Here is a 22,724-nt window from a genome sequence, read left to right on the forward strand (position 1 = left end):
TATTATTACGTGACCTCTTCCAGGGAGTCTCATCGAGGGAGCGCACCTACTCTACAACTGTCTCCACCTAATTCTCCAACTACAATCATCATCTACACCAACGCCATCTATCACCAACCACCACTAATATTTTCACAGACAATCACAAACATCCATGCCCATGGTGGGATTTGAACCCGCAGCCTTTTGGTTGGAGAGCGGATGCGCTAATCACTCGGCCAACCAGACCTACAATATATTCCTTTAAATGTAAAACAGATCATAAACATGGTTTATTACATTACTGAACATTTATTAAAACTTTTCATCTAACATTTCACTAGCATCATCAGACACAAGTGACTAAGCAAACAGTTAAACATTAAAATCAAGTTATTCAGTTAGTGGAGAGAAGTTACTTTGCAGTTTCACTTAAATTATCTAAATTACTGAATTTTAATGTTCATTAATTGTTAACCATTAAAAGAATACATAAAAAATACAGTAATACAGCATATTAAAAATCTTCTGTAAAAAAACAGTACCAAAAACATAAAATTTAGCAAAAATAACCCAAAAATCAATAATAATAAAAAAAAAAAAAAAAACTAATCCATGGAAGTAATGCATAAATGCATTACTTCCATGACCTCTTGAGTCTCCAAAAAAACTGTACTCTTTTATGGTTCTGAATAGATACTTCTCTTATGCCCATCTCATACTTTATAAATCCCAGATCTCATCAACCCTAGAATATTGTCATGTTTGTGTTGGTGCACCCAAAACCAACTTCAGATGCTTCACTGTATCCCAAGCTCACAAAATACATTGCTTCCCATAAAGTATCCCATTTCCATCTATCCATTCCTGTATTTTTCTCTTGACCAATTTCTCCAGTTCCTTGACAATTCCTCATACACTGATCAGTTGATAATTTGCTACCAGTCTTGGAGCCTTCTTTATACAATGGAATTATTTTTCTCTCTTTCCATCCCCTTGAGACTAGCCCAGAGCTGAAACTTAGATTAACCAATTTGGTGAAGTGCACCGACAATTCCCTAGCACCTTTATGTAAAATTCGAACTGGTATACCATCTAATCCCATAGCTGTATTCACATCAAGGTTCTGTAATATGCTATGCACTTCCTTTTCATTTACCCAGGTTTCTATATAAGTCTTTTCCTCTCTCATTACTGCAATATTTCCACCTGGATGATATACTCTTGAAATGTGTTCACTTAGTAATTCTACTATTTCAACTGATTCAGTTACCTCCCTACCATCAGCATTCATTAAAATCATTCTGCCATAAGCATTCTTCCTTTTGCTTGCATCATATCAAAAGAACTCTTTGGGATTATCATTGGCCTCCACTGCTAATTTCCTTCCATATTCTGCTTCCTTGAATTTCACAATTTTTTTATTTTTTGTAGTTTTAATTTAATGATGATATTCATTCATTTAACTCCCACTTGATTTACTCTCCTGACTTTAGGTATGCAGTCTGCCATTAATTCTCTTGAAGATGATCTCTCTCTCATTGATTCCCTCTATAGTCATGAAGATATTTCATGTGCAAACTTTGTTTGCTTACACTTGGATAAAGGACTAAAAAAATAATATAATTTCTTGTGAAGTTTAAGTTATAACTTAACCAAATGAAAAAAAAACTAGCACCCTACAAATGCTTAAGCCTTAAAACTATCAAAGTGCTTAATAGATGACCACTCTCACATAATCACTCCATTCACTTTTCTACAGACATTCTGTTTCTGCATTATATCTTTTTTTTTATAGATATTTCCATGGATGCTGCTTCACTGAACTGGTCATTACCATTCTTCCACATTCCTCTAATGTATGAAAGCAGGCAACTACTGGCCATCCATATACAGTGCACTCATCAACCTCTTGTCCTCTTCTTTCATTTCATATGTCTCTATCATTGGAACTATCTATAAAGGTTATTATCCCCCATAATAGCCTTTGACTGTGAATAACCTTTAACTCTTCAAGAAACACTAATAGATTCCTTTCTTCTCTTCATTCACCTGCTCATACATAGCACTTTCATGTTATGAGATTTCTTATATGTGTGGTCTTGAGGCTTCTCATGTGAGGGTGATTAGAAAAAAAAGAAAGTAAAATGCTGTTCCTGACTTCCATGTGTAAGGCTCATTTCACAAATTTCTGTCTAACCCTTTAATAAAGTAGGCTCTTCACCATTTTGTGTTGTACCTTAAGAGATTATCTATTTGGCCTGCCACAGATCATCTCTTATATTATGCATCAAAAGTGTAAGACTGGCTCTTATACTTTTGAAAGGTTTGAGAAAAATACAAAACTAAGAGTGACCAGTATGTTGGAAAAAAGGCACTTATGTTTATTTCAGATGCAAACAATACAGGGTCTCCCAAAAGTCCATGTACAGTTATAAACTTTAACAACTTAACATGTACTTGTTAAGTTGTAAATTCTGGCAACTTTTTCTGAAGAGTCAACAGTCGGTGGTAAATTTTACCTTGCAGTGCTGCAGACATTCATCATTTCCTGAACCAGAGAGATTAAATCTTTTAAAGAACACTATCTTTCAGTAAAATGGGACACTGTGCCATTATGCTTTGCATATGCAGCAATTTTTGACACTTTCCCAGCCAGGTGCATTAGTAGAGAAGGCCCTGAAATGCTATAGTACTTTTTGTGGTATTTATGCCAAAACATCAAAATCTCATTCTTCGGATGATGTTAGGGATGGGATTATAAATGCAATCCATTCATTCAATTGAGCAGCAGTGACTGAATGAATCTCTCCATTGACAAATGTTTTCACAGAGCTCGAAAATTGGTTTGTACAGTATATCACACACATGGCCATACTTATGCACAGCTGCATGAGGCTCTAGCTGAGGGGCCCAGAAAAAATTAGGGTCAATTTAAGGGCCCCAAACAATGACGGGGTCCCAGAGTACTCTAGTGGCTCTGGCCCTGCCCACCTCAGGAAAAGTGTATGACCCCGATCACACGAGATGGCAGTTATATGAAACTATGAGAATAAATCTACACATAAAAAACTTCAATTATTAACTTAAGAACAGTGTTGTTGTTATTTTTTAACATTTATACATCTTAAGTTGTTGAAATTTAAAACTGCACAATGACTTTTAGGATTCCTTGTATTCATTTATTGACTTTCAGTATACTGATTTCATTTAAGCCAGTGATTCCTAAAATTGATTTTTTTTTTTTTCTCAGAAAAAGAAATTATGGCTCTGTCACACTATTCCTACATATGTCCTTTTTTTTATATATACACTGCCTGGAAAGAATAGTGTTAGGAACAAACAGCCATTGTATAGGACCTCCTTTCCCTGTGATGACTGTAGCAAGCCTGTGGGGCATACTGTCCATGAGCATACAATAGTAATCAATGGGAATTTTAACCATTCTTCGTGTGATAAGGTTTGGGACTGTTGACGTCCCAAACCTTATCACACGTCCCTTGACCTCACCCAGTGCTCTAGTTCATCCTTCAATAGTTGAGATTAGGGTTCTTTATAGGCCAGTCAAGTGTGGTGATGTTTATGTAAACAGTGCATTGTCTTGCTGAAAGAGACAGTAGTCAGTTCTGTAGAAACACTGCAAAGTACAAGCATTGCATAATGTTCAGATACCTCTCACAATTCAGGGTTCATGGCACCACAAACAGAGGTCCTAGGCCAAATCAGGACAATCAGAACCAACCATCACACTGCCACCTCCAAATTTCATACTTGGGGTTATGCACTGTGATAAGAGACGTTCACCGGCCATCTGCTCAGTAGAGGGTGTAATGATATGTTGCCACATAATACAGCTTTCAAAGCTTCTATCATACACACTCATCATATACACTCTTTGCACCACTGAAGATGATGCTGTATGTTGGTTCATGTAATGTGGAGTTTGCATATTGGGTTCCGACCATGGAAACCTATGTTGTGAGCCTCAGTTCTGAATATTTTTTGTGCAGATTTGTGTTCCATTCGATGCCCAGAACTCCATTCAACGTTGGCCAACAAATGGTGGTTTTTACATATTATCCTTCATAGGACCCAAATTCCATCAGTTTCCTTCTCTCAACCATTTCATCCGGACACAGTTGCACTGACTTGGGAGCATCACATTCCTCTAATTTATGCTGGCTACAAACACGACTTGTTACATGGCAGGATGCATCTTGCCCGTGGGGGATGTCCATTGACTTTGGGTAAGCAGTGTAAATGAAACCTGAGATAGTTACATAAACAACTCCATTTCAAGTTTCAATTGGGTACTATACATGAAAGCTAAAGCTGTTAATATAATGGATTATTTCACACAGAAATCCCTCACATATTTAGCCCCCTCATTCATTTCTTAATCTCCCTTTCCATGAAATGTCAAGAACAACCACAAGTTTCTCCAAATCTTTCCATGTTGTTGACAGTGAGAGATATGCTGATGGAAGAGCTTCAGAAGTTATAATCACTGATTCATTAGTAGGCATTCATGTAGAAAGAAGCCGGTTGTTGATAATCCTCATCACTTTTGAGAGTATTTGGGTATAGATATTTGTGGAAAAAGAAACATGGACAAGGTTATTTATCAGAATTTCTTCCAAGAGGAGAGTTGATGTTAATGGCACATTTGTTAGGAGTGCTGCTTAAAAAGGGGGTGTTGGGAGAAATATTGGAATTATCTGTTTTTCTGCTAGTTAGGTGAGCCATTTGCATTAGATTATTACTGACATCAGACAGTTCATCTCCACTTCCAGCTTAGTATGTGAAGTTAGAAAAGGAGAGGCAGATAGAAATAATCAAAACGGTCAGTATACTTCATCTAATTTAAGAGCACTGAAGGAAGCAAAATGAGTCGAAATCTTAAACCGAAGGAGATCATATAAACAAGATTCATTTGATAACTTTTAGCATGAAATGCCAGACCAGATAAAAGTGCATGTTGTTCAGCCTTTCTTATGGGAAGCATCATGCATGATTCCTTTCATAAGAAAATTTAGGTGAGCTGGTGGTATAGAGAAACCAGTTGAGCTATAGTGATGAATAGCACATTGGATTTGGATGTCTCTAAGTAGCAATGCAGATAACTGATTGTTAGTTAGTATTGAGATCTCAGTGTCGGTAAAGTCTATGCAGAAATGTTATACATGGGATTCTGTTATTTCATTGGATTTTGTTTGGATATATATATATATATATATATTTATTATCTTTTTTGTTATATTCTGATTATTATTATTTTTTTTAACTGCAGCAATACTAATTTTCCATGTTATCTTTCATGGTGGTGTATTGCAAAAATGTATAAAGTATAGGTGTACATTTGCAGTGCACTTGTGAGCATGTTTTCCACTCAGGGAGTGCCCAGGCAAAAGTCCAAGCATGTCTCGACAGTGTGCTCTACAAGGTGCTTTACTCGGACTCATTTCAACAACATGAGAGAGAGAAAGTAGCAGCAAGATTATTTGCCAGATGATTGGGATTCCTTCCAAAGCATTACCAGCAGGTTCAATCCTGTTTACTGTTTGGCAGATGGCCAACAGAAACTGCTTTACTGCTGCAGCCTTGAATGGAAAGAGCATTGTCCCTCTAGTTGAATAATTATGGTGTTTCTTCACTTGGTTATACTATAAATTTAAGATACCAAGAAATTATATTCTTGGTTTAATCCTTTATCCAAGTGTAAGCAAACAATGTTTGCACATGAAGTGTTTTATAACTGGGATATTTGTATATAGAGGCTAATGACTTCACATAATATGCCTTATTATCCCATAATGCAAAGCGCACATCTTTATAGAGATGTATATTAGTATCTGTATATCTTAGAGATACTAATATTATTATTAGTATCTCTAAGTTATTATTATAACTTTATTAATAAACAATATCATTTGCTTACTTGTATAAAGGATTAAAACAAGAATATAATTTCTTGTCATCTTAAATTTATGGTATAACCAAGTGAAAAAAAAACTTTCAACATCTATCTCTAATCCACAGTATTTTAATAATAAGATGACACATTTTGACTACTTGTAGTGTTTTGTTGTCGCAATATGTAATTAACAAAATTGAAACTGCAAATAGTTATTGAAAAGAAATGTTACAATTGAGTATGCTTCACACTAATTATACTACTTCTTATAGTATAATTAGTGTGAAGCATACTACATTTTCAACTTTACTTGCTGCTATTTGAGCCTCCATAGTTCAGTTGGTACAGACCAGCATTTCCCAACCTTTCATCTATCTCAGACCAGTTAAATCTCAGTTAATTTTTTGTGGCCCAGCAATATAAAAAGTAAAAACAAAAATATTGTAAGAACATAAATTGCACTTTATTTGAATATAATACATTCATCATGTCATACATTATAACTTATAAAGTAGGTATATAATTCTGTGGAAATAAACATACTAAATTTAATAAACATACTAAATTCAACAATTACATCAATGTTTTGTTGCAAATTTGTTAAAGCTAGGCAAAGAGGTGGACCTATGGTTAAACGATTTCTTATCAGATATTTTAGTCAATTTCGATTCTCAGCAATTTCAACTATGAAAACTTCATTTTCATAGTTGACATTGCCAAGAATCCTGATTTGCACAAATAAGTTGTTGCAAATGATAGTAACACCTTCACTGCTTCTGTATGAAGACTTGGATATTCGTTTCTAATTTTGGTCCAAAAGTGATTTAAATTCATGGTTCCAAAATTTGCTCTTAATGGTGAATCTGAACTTAATTCCAAAAAACATTCTTGTTCTTTGTTAGTTAAATTATTTTTATTGTGCTCCATGAAGGATTGGTAATCCACAAATTCATTTCTCGAATAACTGTGTCATTTGGGAAATATTTCTGGAATGCATTGTATAATGATTTTAAGTGATGGCAGATAATCGTATCCAACTTATATCTAAATCGTGTGTGTTTGTAAACTCAAAATAACACACAAAAATATCATAATTTTTTTTATGATATTTTTTGTGGTATTAGCTGCGTCATATTAGCTGCTCAAACTTTTGTTTGTCAAAATCTCAGTGTCTTTCTGATTCCGTCAATTTTGTTATATAAATGGAATATATTTGTCATACTTCCCTGCAAACTTAAATTTAAGTCATTGACATATGAAAATATATCACTTAAAAAGCTAATTTCTCAATCCACTCGGTGTCTGAAAAATATGCTGAGAGTGGAGACTTTCTTTCAATCAAGAATATTTCTATTTCTGGCCTTAATTCAAGCAATTTGGTTAGTACTCTACTGTGGGATAATCACCTTACTTCACAATGAAATAATAATTGCTTATGTTTTGCACCTACTTCTTGGCAAAGTATTGTGAACAGTTGTGAATTAAGATCACTGTTCTTAATAAAATTAACAATTTTTATGGATTGCAAAAGAACATTATTTAAATCAGGTGACAAATTTTTGGCTGCTAAATGATCACGATGTATAATACAATGTGCAACTAAAATATCTGATGAAACTATTTCTTGAATTTGTTTCGTAAGTCCTGAATGTTTGCCTGTCATATTAGCTGCTCCAACAGTACATATATCAACACAGTTTTTTTTGTAGCCAATGGATACAACCCCCATAAAATCCAAAAAATATTAAAACCAGTTAACCCCAACTCCCCTCTACAACAAGGACTACTCTAAATCTGTCACTATTCCTTATATTCGTGGTTCTTCTGAAAAGTTAACAAAAATCTTAAAAAGATATGACTTGACAACTTGTTACAAACCATATCAAAAATTGGCATCTGTTATCCCCTTCTCCCAAGGACCAGCCACTTCCTCTAGACTAGGGATCCGCAGGCCGCATGCGGCCCTCCTCACTGTATGTTATTTTAACTTTAACAAGTTACACGATAGGTAATTTTTAAAAATGGTACATGTGCAAAGCAAAGTAACTGTGACGTCACGATTGCCTGTCTACTTACAATAATCGGTTAGTAATAATGTTAACAAATTTTATAATTCGTCTATTTGTCATATGAGTATTTTGTTTTCATAGGTGTGGTTGCTACAATTAATTATCACTCCTAGGAAAATGGTAAAAAATGAATTCTACAATGGATAAAGCAGGGCCAAGTAGGAAATGCGAACTACAGGATGAAAAACGGCAGTTTCAGGATAGCTGGACCGAAAAATATTGTTTTGTGCAGTCGTTTAATAATATCATGTGCTTGATTTGCAAAAGTGCTGTAGCCATACCAAAAAAAATACAATATTTTTATATTGTATTTTTTTTGGTATTTATACTACAATAAGGAGACACTATGAAAGTCTGCATTCTACATTTTCAAATCTACTGAAGAACTACGTAAACAAAAGATTTCAGTTTTGAAACAAGAATTGACAGGTTCAGCAAGTGATGTTTACAAAACCTATTCAAGATTCGGAAATCGCAACAGAAATAAGTTTTGAAATATCTTGCCTTATAGCAAAAAAGGTGCCGACCATTTACAGACAGAGATTTCGTTAAAGATTACCTTGAGATAGCTGCTAAAAAAATTTGTCGTGAATCAGCCAAAAATGTTGAAAAAATTTAGTTAGTCAGGATGACTGTGCAAAGAAGAATTACTGCAATGTCTGAAAATGTAAGGGACCATTTAACATCTTATTGAAAGAAATTTGCCTATTTTTCATTAGCTATTGATGAATCAACTGACATTATTTCCACAGCCCAGTTGTTAATATTTGTACGTGGAATAACGCAAGAGTTTGAGGTAAGTGAGGAGTTGATTGGAATGAGTTCATTGTCAGATCAAACGAAAGGTAATGACATGTTCACTGGGCTTTTGGAACAGTGTTCCAAAATTGATTTAGATCTGACAAAATTATCAGTTATCACGACTGACAGAACTCCTTCCATGATAGGAGCTAATTCTGGATTGGTAACATTATTGAAACAGCATTTAAGACGGCACGATGATGAGTTGATACAATTCCACTGTATAATCCACCAGGAGAGCTTGTGCCCTAAGAAACTTGGATTTGAACATGTCATGAAAGTTGTGGTTTCAACGATTAATTTTATAACATCCCATGGCCTTAATCACCGACAATTTAAAAAGTTTATTGAAGACATTGAAAGGGAATATGGTGACTTAATTTTTTACACAGAAGTGAAGTGGCTAAGTCGTGGACAAACATTGGAGTGGTTCCTAAATTGAATTGATGAAATTGAAATCTTCATGACTGAAAAAAACAAAAACGTTCCTGACATAAAAAATCCGGATTGGTTATGTGACTTAGCCTTTCTGGTTGACATCACTAATCATTTAAATACATTAAATACGCAACTTCAGGGCAAAGATCAATTGGTTACTCAACTTTACGGCCACATTTTGTCTTTTCAGTGCAAGTTAAATCTATTTCAAATCCAACTGAAGTCAGGGAATTACATCAATTTTCCTAATTATAAGAATGTTTCTGAAAAGTTCAATGTCAACTTCAAAACTGTGTATGTTGAAAAGATTGATAACTTGATATCAGCCTTCAAGGATCGGTTTTCTGATTTTAAGAAAGTGACACCGTTGCTAGATTTATTTAGCAATCCTTTTGCCATTTTGCCTGAAAATGCACCCAAATCAGCATAGCTTGAACTCATCGACATTCAAAATGATGAGAGCCTGCGAAATAAATTTAACGAAGGCAATTTATTAAACTTCTATTTGTGTCGATAAAAACAATTATAAATGGTTGTTAGATAATGCATTAAAATGTGCAAGCCTCTTTGGCTCAACATATATTTGTGAACAAACGTTTTCAGTCATGAATATTAACAAATCGAAAAATAGGAACCGCTTGACTGATGTAAATTTAGAATCAATTTTGCGGTTGGCTGCTACAAAACTCGAACCAGATATCAAAACAATTGTCAGATCAATGCAATGTCACGCATCAAATTAAATTCACTTACTTTTTATTACCTTTTTTGTAACACTCATGATAGGTATAAATAAAATAAACTATATGGTAGAAAACTTTTAAGGTTTTTTTTGGCGGCCCTCCCATAAGTAACAGTGGAACTGTGCGGCTCTCGGTCTTAACAAGTTTGTGCATCCCTGCTCTAGACCTACCTGGAGTTTACCAGGTCCCTTGTAGTTGTAAACTGTCTTATTATGGCCAAACAGGCAGGACTGCTAATATCAGGATATCTGAACATAAGAATTATATCCGTTTCCACCGTTATAGCCACTCAGGACTTGCTAACCATGCCTTGGACACCTGCCATAAAATACGTTGGAAGAAAACTTCCTTACTACACTGCAGTAAGTTTAAATATGAGAGATTATTTTTAGAATGAGTCTCAGCCTTAAAAAACTCCCCAAACCTCAATAAATTCGGATGCATGAGACTGCCCCAAGTATGGGAGGCTTGCATTCTTAGAACATCAGCCAAGATTAATACCCAATTTGGCCCACTAGGTTGCACCCTTTAGGACTCTAGGACTGACTTCAGTTGTTTTCTTCAGCCATTTTTGCTCAGTGTTAGTGCCTACTTGCACATTTCATTAATTTTTATGTTCCCTGAAGATGGTAATTTAACATTACCGAAATATTGGAAGTATTAATTAAAATTATTTAGTTAATATAATATACATTGTTCTTTCCTTAAAATTAAAAGTTACAGTTTTTTCTATTCAAATTTTGGTTATAAATGTATGCATTCAACACGTTAAAAATTTCTGAACTTGTTGCATGTGAAGCTAATTCTAAACAACATAAAAACTCTTATTTTATGTCCTCAGCAGTATAATCTATGTGTCGAGCATAACAAAGCAAAATGACTTTTTTTTTTTAAACTACTCCTGATTCATCAATTTGTATTAAAAACATTGATCTTCTTCTTTTGCTATGCCTTATCCCGTGTTAAACGGGGTTGGCATTCCCATCTTTAATCTTCTTCTTCTTCCAGATTCTCCGGTCCAGGGCATCTTCCCGACTCCATCCTTTCTCCCTAAGATCCTCTACCACCTTATCCCTCCATCTGAGTTTGGGCCTGCCTCTTTGCAAACATTGATGATTTTTTTATTTTTATAATTAACTGATGTTTAACATTCTCAGATAATTGGTAATTAGTTTATGGAATTAACAACGCATATAAAGTATATTAATTAAAGGTAACTTTAATAAATAACTTCTATATTTTGGCAACGTCACGCCATCTTCAGGAACATAAAGATATGGTATATGCACGCAGGCACTAACAAAAGCAAATGAGGAAGAAAGCAAGAAACTAATATTGTTCCTAAAGTCCTAATGGTGCCCTCTGGTGGGCTAATTTGGTTGACTTGGCAGTTGGGCTGAAGTTCTCAAAATGTAAGTCTCCCAAATTTGGAGTAGTTTCATGCACCCAAATTTGTTGAGGTTAGGAACGTTTTTTAGAGCTGCTGAAGATTCCTTGAATAATCTCTTGTATTTAAACTTGCTGCGGTGTATTATTTTTGTTTTCTTCCAACGAATTCTATGGTGGGTATCTAAGGCATGGTCTGCCAGCCCAGAGCAGCTGCATACTGGTGAAACCGGATGTAGTCTTTGTGTTCTGAAATCCTGATATTTGTTGTTCTGCCTGTTTGGCCAAAGTAGGACAATTTGCAGCTGCAAGGGACCTGGTATACACCAGGTAGGTCTAGGGGAAGTGGTTGGTCTTTGGTAGAGCGGATAAGGGACGCCAACTTTTTATATGGTCTGTAATAGGAAGTAAGATCATATTTTCTGAGGATATTGGTTATTTTCTCAGAGGTGCCCTGGATGTAGGGGATGGTGATAGATTTGGTGTAATCTTTATTGTGGAGAGGGAGGGGGTTGTGGTTTACTGGTTTGAGTATTTTTTGGATTTTTTTGGGGTTATAGCCATTGGCTAAGAAAGTGTTGTGGATGTGATTTAGTTCAGTAGTTAGGGCCTTGCCATCTGAGCAGGTTAATTTTGCCCTGTTATATAGTGTTTTTATAACCCCATATTGTTGTGAGGGGGGGGGGGATTGCTGGTGAATGTATATGCCAGTATGGGTGGGTTTTCTGTGTGTACAGAAAACCCAAGATCCATCAAGCTGGCGGGTGATTAAAGTTACCTTTAATTAATATACTTTATATGCGTTGTTAATTCCGTAAACTAATTACCAGTTATGTATGACCAACGTATAAGCCTCGCTACTAGAATTCTCAGATAATGTTACAATTCGGCATCCTATTATATCATTAGAAAGAGGAATTGATTTAAGTTTTTGTCAGCAGCTGTCGATCCGAACATTTCAAAACACACATCTATTAAAAGAGGTTTTATCAAATCTTCTCCAGTGGTAAAATATTTTTTTGTTTGAGCAATAAGGAGTGCTAATAAATATGAAGATTTTAATAAGGATTTATTTTGTATAAAATTTTGTTTAAATGATTTCTTCGGTGATTGAAACTCTTGCTTCTTACGTTTGAATTATTCCAGAGGTTTTTCTTCTAATTCAGGATGTTTTATCTGAAAATGCTGAAAAGCTTGGATGGTTTCATAGCATGATTATATTTAACTTCATGACATACACACATTGGACGCAGATGTTTTTTGGTGGATTTGGACAAAAGAATAAAACCATATTTAAGATAATCATCATTATAATGTCTTGTAAAACAATTTTTTTCTTTTTTTGCTGGTGGAGATTCAGGAATAATTTTGATTTTGTGATCAGTGCTTGCTTCTTCCTGACTTTGAATAGCTTGGATTCTTCACATTTAAAAAATGTAATAAAGTTCCTTGATTCCTTTTTACTCATTTCATAATATGGCCTAAAAATGTATAAATTTTATTTGGATATTTTCTATAAACGTACATTCTTTATGTCATATTTCAGCAAGCTGCTGTTATTAAGATGTCTAACTAAATGAATCACATGAATTATTAAATCGACAAAAATATGTCAATTTAAATGCTGCATTATTTTAAATCGACAAAAATATCTGCATTATTTTTGTTAAACATCCTATTTAACAAAAATAATGCAGCGAAACAGTGATATGCACCCAACAAGATCTAAAAGCATACTGACTATTAATAGACATATGAGTGTCTAGCCCTCATTTAGCACATGTGCAGTACTAGATTGCTGTGATTCCCTGACAAGTAGGAAAGACAAATCGGTGAGCTCAGAGGACTGCCGCAGGCTATTTTTTGCAGACCGGTGCCAGTCTGTGTACCGGCTGTTCAGAAACATTGGTATAGACGAAGCCTTTTAGTCAGAAAGACCTGGGTTCACTTCCTGTCCATAATGTGAGGAATGATTATCTTAAATATGGTTTTATTCTTTTGCCTGAATCTACCAAAAAACATCTGCATCCAATGTTATGTCATGAAGTTAAATATAATCATGCTGTGAAACCATTCAAGCTTTTGCAGTATTTTTGGAAATTTAGGTCTCTTTCGAACTAGAGGGGAGTAAGCCAGTCTCACAATGGAGGTAGAAGGGTTTTCTTCACCTGGAAACTCAGGTTTTTCATCCCTCAGAACAGGCAAATTGACCCCCATTCTCCATACTCAACCATGAGTCACACTATGGTAGTCAACCTCCTGGACAGATGACACATGATGATGATATGTGAAATATGACTTCTGCATTACTACAACCTTGGTATCTCTTCTGGGTTAGACTCCCACTGATAGCATTTATTAATGCTTGTCATTGGGTTTGCATACTCCCTGGGGAGTAAAGAGGTTATGCTTGGTGACTGTTTTTTTGCCTTGTTGCTGGGTAGAACCATTGTCGAGTTTCCTGTGCTGGAGTGATTCAGGTCAGGAGTAATGAGGTTTAGTAGTGATTCTTTAGGGCCACTCAATGAGGTTTAGAGTGACCTTATAGATCACTCAGAATTTTTGGATCACTCAGAACTAGTATAAATTACCATGTTTATGTATGTGAGACATGAAGAAAAAACTCATACATTTTATTTATAATGCATGGCCATTTGCACATTGCAATAGCTAATTTTTACCTTAGGCTAAAAATGAGCTATACCATTAATAAAAACTTATAAATTACCTAGGTCTGGGATTGAATATGCCAGTATGATATATTTAGGTGACTGTGATACTCCATCCAGGGTGACAGATGATGTGATATATTTGCCTGGCTGGTGAGCCAACACAAACTTTTCAAGCTCTGTTTATGACTTTTTGCAGATGGGATTAGTATGGGGAAAAAGTACAAGAAAGAACAATTATTGGTGGATTATATTAGTTGATAAAAATAGCAGTAGACCGGTAACCACTGCACATGATGTAATTGAAGTATTTCATCCTTGTGTATGACATCAGTTCATTACTCATGACTCATTTAATATCATAGAGTCATGAGTAATGAACTGATGACAGAGGAGGATCTTGTGGTGAGTGAGTAGGAGGTATATAAGTACTCTTGGCATTAACTTCATGCCACATTGACATGTTGTGTTTAAAGGATATGTTTCAGGGGGTTAACTATAGGTGTGATAAGTTTCTAGAGCATTAAGAGTCTGTGTATATTACATGTTCTGAATCAAGGTATTAAAATAGGTAGGATCCAAAATTGAGTTGGTAACAATGGGATTTGCAGTGAGTGTCAAAAGGGTGATATAGTGGGGAATTTAGTATGGTTCTATATTTAGATTTTGCCATAGTCATTGATAAATTGTCATACGACAGTTCGGTGTTCAAGTACCAACTTGAAATTTGGGAGAAATTGCTTATTTTGTGATGGTATGCATTTCTATATCATACTGATATATGCCCTTTTTTTTTTTTTTTCATAGACGTATCTATGAAAAAGGTATAATTCATATTGAAATTACACCTAAAGTGCAGTGTACTGCATATATATGTTAGAAATTGCAACAATAGATTTTATGTGGTGATGAGTACCAGCACCTCTTTACAACAATTAACAACAACAACAAAAAAAAATGCATGAGTATTTAGCAAGTTGCGTAGGAGGAAGCACTAGTGGTGTGTCACTGTTTTAGGACCATTATTGTTTCAGTTGACATGTTAATGATATTAGAAGTAGTTTAAATAGGGAAATGCAATTTAAATTTGCAGATAATGTATAATTGGGAAGTGTTAAGCAAATCTTGTGGCTCTACTAGGAAGATTTGGATAGACTGGTTCTCTGGATGGGAGTGGGATTACCAGTTCAATATTGTATAAGGATAGGATGTAGTGTGTAGTTGTTGATATCTTGAAGGCAGAGGAGTTTTGGACCTGGGGATGTTGGTTGGCAAGTACATGAAATTTAAAAGCCATATTGCTGGAATTGAGATAATCATGACAAATAATGGCAGTGTTTATTTCTCTGTAAAGAGATTGTTTTACACCGAGTATTAGAAAATTATTATTATCATCATGCGACACCTCCAAGGAGCCTAAAGAATCACCAAGGGAAGACACCTACTCCACAACTCTGTCTCCACCAACTACAACGAACCGCAACTATCATCATCTACGCCAGTGGCATCTACTACCCCGCCACCACTAGTATTTTTCACAAACATCCATGCCCACGCTTGGATTCGAACCGGCAACCTTTTGGCTGGAGACAGATATACTAACCACTCAGCCAACCAGGCCAGGCAGATTATTGACTCAAGTACCAAATAAAAAGTTATATACATTTTAAATAAAATTACATAACTACAAAAATAACTGGATCCAAGGCCTTCACACAAAGTCAACACTTTAGAGATTTTCTTATCCTAAAAACATAAAAATCATTCATTCTCTGACTCATTCTATTATTGGGTTGTTTAACATATACTTAATCATGCAAACTAAACATCTTGTTTTCACGACAACAAAATGTTCATCAGAATCAGTTTCTTTGTTAGTCCCTTTCCAAAAATATAAAATTTTCTTCTTCTTTTCCATGGGATCCTTTATCTCCCTTATGTAGCATACAATATTATTCCTCTTGTCTCACTAAAATATAAATATTCTTACTTCTTGCAGTTCAATTTGATGCACAAATTACTAATTTTTGTACCAGAGAAAGACAGTTTCTTCTACTAATTTAATAAAGAAGAAAAGAGGAGTCTGTTCACCTTTTGCTTGAACAGCTCAGAGTTATAATCTTTGGGGAAGGTAGAGTGTGGGAGACTGTTCCGAAGGACAGATGGAGATGAAATAAAAGAGGAGGCAGTAAAGTAAGTTGGTTTGGTGAGTTTAAGATGGACTGTAAAACGGTGTTGGTTAGAAGTGGCTCTTGTTTTAATGATTTTGGAGGAGAATGGAGGAATAATAGTGGCCAAATAAATATCATTACTTAATTACTGAGATTTTCTTTACCAATAAGACAGTTCAGAAATACTAGTTTTACACAAAGATGCCATAAGAATTCATACATATATTGGCCTATTTGTAAAAATGTGCTCTGATGTTGAAGGGACATGATATACAGTCAAGCAAGTTCCTGTCTGATGAATAACATATGATGGGTGAATATTGGCTGATATTAATAGCTTTGTAAATAATTGGAGAAGGGACAATACTATTTAAGAAATCAGTAATTAAGAGAGATCACCAAATAGATACTCAAAATATTTTTCAGAGTTGAGGTTGGGGACGGAACATAGTTGAGTTCAGTTCTATAAATTGCATAATGTGATGTATATGAGTATAGTTTTTTTTTTTTTGCATGTAAATGGGGAGGATGAGTGGAATTCATTACTGAATGCAGTGATAAGTTCACAGACTTTGAATTAATTTTAGGCAAGGTGTTTTGCCTGTTAGATCGCTTTCTTCTCTGAATATTTCTCTTGTTAAGTCTTTGATTCCAGGATGTATTTGTATAATAATAAATGATGCAGTTTCTTGTCAAATACAATATAGTGATCTTTAGTTGGAAATGTATGTAAAGATAGTTAATTTTTTCAAAGTGCACTGGGAATTATATACAAATAAGAGAATTCATTGTACATGATAATATTTTTTTTCTTAATATTTATATCATTACATGCATGCATAAATCTTAAAATTTTATTTATTTATTTTTGGACAGGCAAAAAATGAGTGCTGATCTTGAAGATATTTTTGATCAAGAAGCTGATTTGAATCATTTGGAAGAGCTTTCTTGGAATAAATTAAAAGAAGCAAGGTTAAAAGTATGTTCTAGAGGAGGAAATTTTTTTCTGCAAACTTGTTTCAATATCAGTAACCTGTTTGTATTGAATAGTAAAGAATTTAAACAGTAAATAGCTGACTTTTGTGGTGCACACATATCTTGATCATGTTTGTGACAGTCTGTAGTAAAATCTTTCTTTCTAGAAAGACTGGTTTTACTACAGATTATTGAACTCACCAGTATCTGTTATTTCACTGGTAATTGTCAAATAAGAGCTGTGAATGCAACTCTATTGGAATTTCAAGTGCATACATCCTTGTTTTACACAAAGTACTATAAAAGCATAAGGGAGAGAATATTAGCAAGCTGGAAAATTTGAAACAACTGAATACAGTAGAATCCACTTATTGTAATTGCAGATAATATTATCAATCGGCTATTGTTATCAAAATTAGTCAGTCCCAAAACACACCATTTTAATTGAATTAAAAATAATTGTCTATTATAATAAAAGTTCCGGTTATTGTTATCAAAATTCTCTAATGTTTAGCCTTTTGCATCTCAGAATTAAGAATTTTAAGGGTTATTCAGGAGAAAATTTAACAAAGAACATTTGTCGAAATCTGATTTTTGTGTTAATCTTCTTTTAATCTTATTCTGCTGTAAATCATATCTTCCAGGCAAATGCAGGTGGGTTATCTTCTATATAATCTTAATGTTCTTATAATCTTATTCTTTCATACGGTCCTTAGCATTATGGCCGAAGCAAGTAAAAAACATTAAGATTTATCTTTTCGATAAAAAGCAAAGTATTTTGGAGTGCTGTGATAAGTTGCCCAAAATGAATCGGCATAGGGTGGCATTTAAAAATTTCACAGCCACTCCTGTGAGAACATGCATCAGAATAGAGCCCGATCTGGTAAGGATACTCAAGTTGAATCAGCATTAAAAATTGGTTCAGTAATGTTCATGAAAAGAATGCTTTGATTAATAGGCATTTGATGTGTCAAAAAAGCAGTAGAATTTGCAAAAACAATGGGCAAAGAAATTTTCACTGCAACTGATGGATGGTTTAACACGTTCATTGCCAATCACGCTATATCGCGGGATGCGAGTTCTCACCAAACGGCCGATCACGCATTATTGCGTGGACGTTGCTATCAACCTATTAAAAAAAATTTGGCCACCACACGAAATTCCAATTTTCAGCTTGGCAATGAACGTGTTAACAGGTGGAAAAAGCAAGAGAATATTGTGTACAAGCATATTCATGGTGAAGGGAAAAAGTGCTGATTTTTTATCTGCAGATGCATGGATTAAGACCGAGTGGCCAAAAATTATTGCTGAGATTCTAACCAAAGTAGGACACTTAGAACATTTATAAGAGCTTTCCAAATGAAGATGAAATAGCCTGTCTCATAGGGAAGTATCAAGGTTTTCTCTTTGAAAAGTCTACTGGCTCAAGAATATCCCTAATTGACAGAGTTTAATTTTTTTTCTTCTCCTCTGTTACTCTTTTGTCTCTAAAGCTAAGTTGTTTTGCTCTGACAGATCATTAAGCTTAACATGTTAAAAAGATGAGGTGAGAAAAGTGTAAATTTATATTTATCAGAATTTATCTTTTATAAAATTTTGTTGCTAAATAACTACAATTAATAGAAATTTAGTTCTCAACTTTCCATATTGCAATAGCCAGTGAATCACCAGAAAAAAAAATATTCAGGAAAGAGTTCAGCTTTAAGAAAGAACTGTGCTCTTCTTACAATAAAAGTGGTAAAAGTAGTGGGAGAAGTAAAAGAAGTTCTTCACAAGCAGAAATGACAGGTGGGAGAGAGAAAAAAACAGATGAACATTAGGAATTTCACTAGTGGATGTATTTTTAAGCATGTCATCTAACCATTCTTTGTTTAAAAAGAAGCTGTCCGTTAAAATTACAAATATAGAAAAACCATTTAAAAAAAAAAATTGTACATTTGTCAAACATACTTTCTGGTAGCATGCTCGTGAAGTATTTTGGCACCAAAGAACAAAATCCTTATTACATTCCTTATACTAAATAAGGAATGTAATAATGTTTCCCATGTATACATAGGAAATTAGCAATATATTTTAATTTTATTATCATGAAAGTTCACAAGGAAAATGTAAAGAATAATATATATATATATAAATATAATATAATATAATATAAAAATATAAATATATATAATAATAATAGAATAATATATATAATAGAATAATAATAAAGGTGACCGGCAGGCACATGAACGGTATAAAGCGCAGGCCAGAAGGGTAACGATTGTGGTAAGAAAAGCAAAAAAGGATTGAGAAAGAACATTGGCCATACAGGCTAAAGAGAATCCTAAACAGTTTTTTAGATATGTAGCAAGTAAAAGGAAAAATGTACATGGCAGAATGATTTCAAAGAATGCCGATGGCAGAAAGGTAACTGAATCAGTTGATATAGTTGAGTTACTGAGTGAGCACTTTGCAAGTATATATCATCCAGGTGGTGACATTGCAGAAACGAATAAACCAGTAGATTATACGGGAATTGTGGTGAATGAAGTGGAGGTGAGTAGTCTATTGCGTAACCTCAATGTCAATACATCCGTGGGATTGGATGGTATACCAGCTCGTGTCGTACGAGAAGCAGCTAAAGAATTGTCAGTACCCTTGACCATTTTGTTTAATTTGAGTCTAGGGTCTGGGTTAGTCCCGAGGGGGTGGAAAGAGGGGAAAATAGTTCCACTGCATAAAAGTGGTTCCAAGACTGCTGTTGTAAATTACCGACCGATTAGCATATCAGGAAATCGTTGTCAAGGTCTTGGAAAAATTAGTCAAGAAAAAAATACAGGATTGGATAGATGAAAATGGGATATTGTACGGGGGACAACATGGTTTTGTGAAGGGTAGATCATGCCTCAGTAACCTGCTCACGTTTTATAACACAGTGACGGCTGAACTGGATATGGGTAATGAATTTACAGTGATACTACTGGACCTTGCCAAGGCCTTTGACAGGATACCACATGGAACCCTAATCAGTAAACTGGAGCAGATGGGGATAGATATAGGGTTGGTGAGATGGATAGGAGGGTGGTTGAAGGAGAGATACCAGAGAGTGGTTTATGCAGGAGTGGATTCTAAAAGACAGCTTGTGACTAGTGGTGTGCCGCAGGGCTCTGTTCTTGGACCATTGCTTTCAATTTGTTCATCAATGATATAGGAAAGGATTTGAGAGGAAGTGTTCACTTGTTTGCTGATGATGCAAAGTTGGGTAGAGCAATTGTGAGTGCACAGGATGTCAAAATTTTACAGGATGATTTGGATAGTTTGGAGGACTGGGCTAGGAAAAATGGATGTCATTTTAATGTGGCAAAGTGTAAGGTTATGCACTTTGGGGTGAAAAGAATAGCAGCAGTATATTGCATTGGTGGAACCGTACTCCAGGAGATTGATGAGGCCAGGGATTTGGGAGTGTTGGTGGATAGGGAATTGAAGTTTAGGGGGCACATTGCAAAAGTGACTAAATCAGCTCATCAAATCACTTGGCTTCTGAAAAATACTTTAACATGCAGAGACAAACAAGTTGTTGTTCCTCTGTATCGAGCCTTGATAAGACCCCATCTGGACTACTGTGCCCAGTTATGGGCACCAGGGTTTCTTCGTGATTTGGAGGAAGTGGAGAAGATCCAGAGACGAGTGACCAAGATGATAGAAGGTCTGTGGAATGAACCTTATGGGAATAGGTTGAAGATTTGTGGGTTGCAGAGATTGGACGATAGACAAAGGAGGGGTGATATGATTGAGACATTCAAAATACTGAAGGGTATCTGTAAGATTGATCCAGAAGATATTTTTGAAAATATGACTGGTGGTGGGAGGACTAGGAGCCATGCATGGAAGCTGGGCAAGAGCGTGGTTGACAAGGGAGTTAGAGCTAGGTTTTTTACTTGGAGAGTGGTGAATGAGTGGAATAAGCTTCCGGAGTCTGTTGTGGGTGCTACGACCATGAATGAGTTCAAGGCGAGTTATGATAGATACTGTGTCAATGTTGAATAGTTGTTCTTGACATGATTAGGGCCTCCCTCGATGAGTCTGTCGACTCCTTGGAGTTGCCCGGAACAATAATAATAAGTTCTGTGGTCATTGAACACAAAAGTATTTACTGTATTAATTGTAACTGTTCCTTTTACATTACATCTTATTTTTAAATAAACTGAGTATATATGCAATTGTGAAATGTTCAAATTATTTTATTATATAAAATGCAATGTGTTATAGGAAGGATATAGGGATGGTATTGCAGAAGGGAAACAGAAAAATTTGCAGGATGGATTTAATCTTGGCTATGCAGATGGTTATCAGTACAATTTTCCCATTGCCATGGTGAGAGGAATTATGGGGTATGTAAATAATCTCTATAAATCCTAAGATAATGCAGATTTCCTTCCTCTCTTGACTTGAGAATGCCTGTTTTGTGAAAAATTATGGTACTTCTTTCATATAATTAAACCAGAAATCAAACAAATTATATTCCTGTTTAATCCTTTATCCAAGTGTAAGCAAAAAAAAGATTGTGCATGAAATTTTTTCACAACTAGGAATTTCATGTACAAACTTTGTTTTTTGTACTTGGATAAAGGATTCAACCAGAATATGATTTATAGGCATTTTAAATTTATTTTACAACCAAGTGCAGAACTTTCTACATCTAGCTTCTTTCATATACTTAGAGTATATTTAATATAAATTTGGTGTAATTTGCACAGTTTTTTTGTGTTTACTCTAAATAATGTGTAAAATTTCATGTTTATTGCAATATTATATGGGTAATTCCATAGAGGCTGAAGACTCATCACTTGAGACCCATCATTCACACAATACCTATCATACCCCTTCTTCATAATGGACTCACAATTATCTCTAGCAACCCATTTGCCATCCTCCAAGCAAAAAATCTAATCCTGACATCCTTACTAACCACACTCATACACAATTTCCAGGGGGTAACTCCCCCCCCCTTCCTTCCAAGTATTGAAAAATGTCTTCACTGTCAGGTCTATAAAATTCTTTTAGTAACTTATATGCTTCTATCATGCCTTTTCTTTTATGCTTGTCAGCTAGCTTTTGAAGCTCACACTGTCAATTTGTTCTCATAGTGAGAATTCCATAGCCCTGTCACAATGCTTGTCACTTGCCTCTGGATCCTTCCACTACTACTTCTTCACCACAGAATCCATATCTGCACACAGTAGTCCGGATGTGGCTTTATTAATGCCACAAATATAGGGGGAAAATAACCTCTCTATCCTTGCTTGTTAGTGTCTTCTTCAACAACCACATGTGCTGTTTTGGCTACCTTTGCAATATGCCCTCTAAACTTCAACTTCCTGTCCACAATCACATGCATAAGTCCCTAGCCTCATCAGTTTCCTGCAGTTCGGTTCCATCAATATAATGCATAGCTTGTGATCTCTTCTTCCCAAAGTGATTGCCTTAGTAATTACTAACTTTTTGTAATAGAATGATAGCTGAGTTGGATAAAGGAAATGGCTACACGACAATTTTGCTGGATTTTGCAAAGGCATTTGACAGAATACCATGTGGAA

General features: G+C 35.0%; 1 protein-coding gene across 1 annotated transcript in view; it reads left to right on the forward strand.

The window, feature by feature from the left end:
• LOC150102526 (uncharacterized) overlaps window positions 1–22,724 on the forward strand; it is a 47,740-nt gene that overhangs the window by 13,958 nt on the left and 11,058 nt on the right. Inside the window, exons 2-3 of the mRNA XM_090399534.1 lie at window positions 17,047–17,149; window positions 21,397–21,518. Of these exons, the coding sequence (XP_090255660.1) occupies window positions 17,054–17,149; window positions 21,397–21,518 (218 nt within the window). The 5' untranslated portion in view covers window positions 17,047–17,053. The remainder of the gene's footprint in view (window positions 1–17,046; window positions 17,150–21,396; window positions 21,519–22,724) is intronic.

Source organism: Typopeltis vanoorti, chromosome 10 (genome assembly GCF_054136105.1).
Source record: "Typopeltis vanoorti isolate ZY-2024b chromosome 10, IOZ_Tvanoo_1.0, whole genome shotgun sequence".
In the NCBI taxonomy this organism is placed as follows: domain Eukaryota; kingdom Metazoa; phylum Arthropoda; class Arachnida; order Uropygi; family Thelyphonidae; genus Typopeltis; species Typopeltis vanoorti.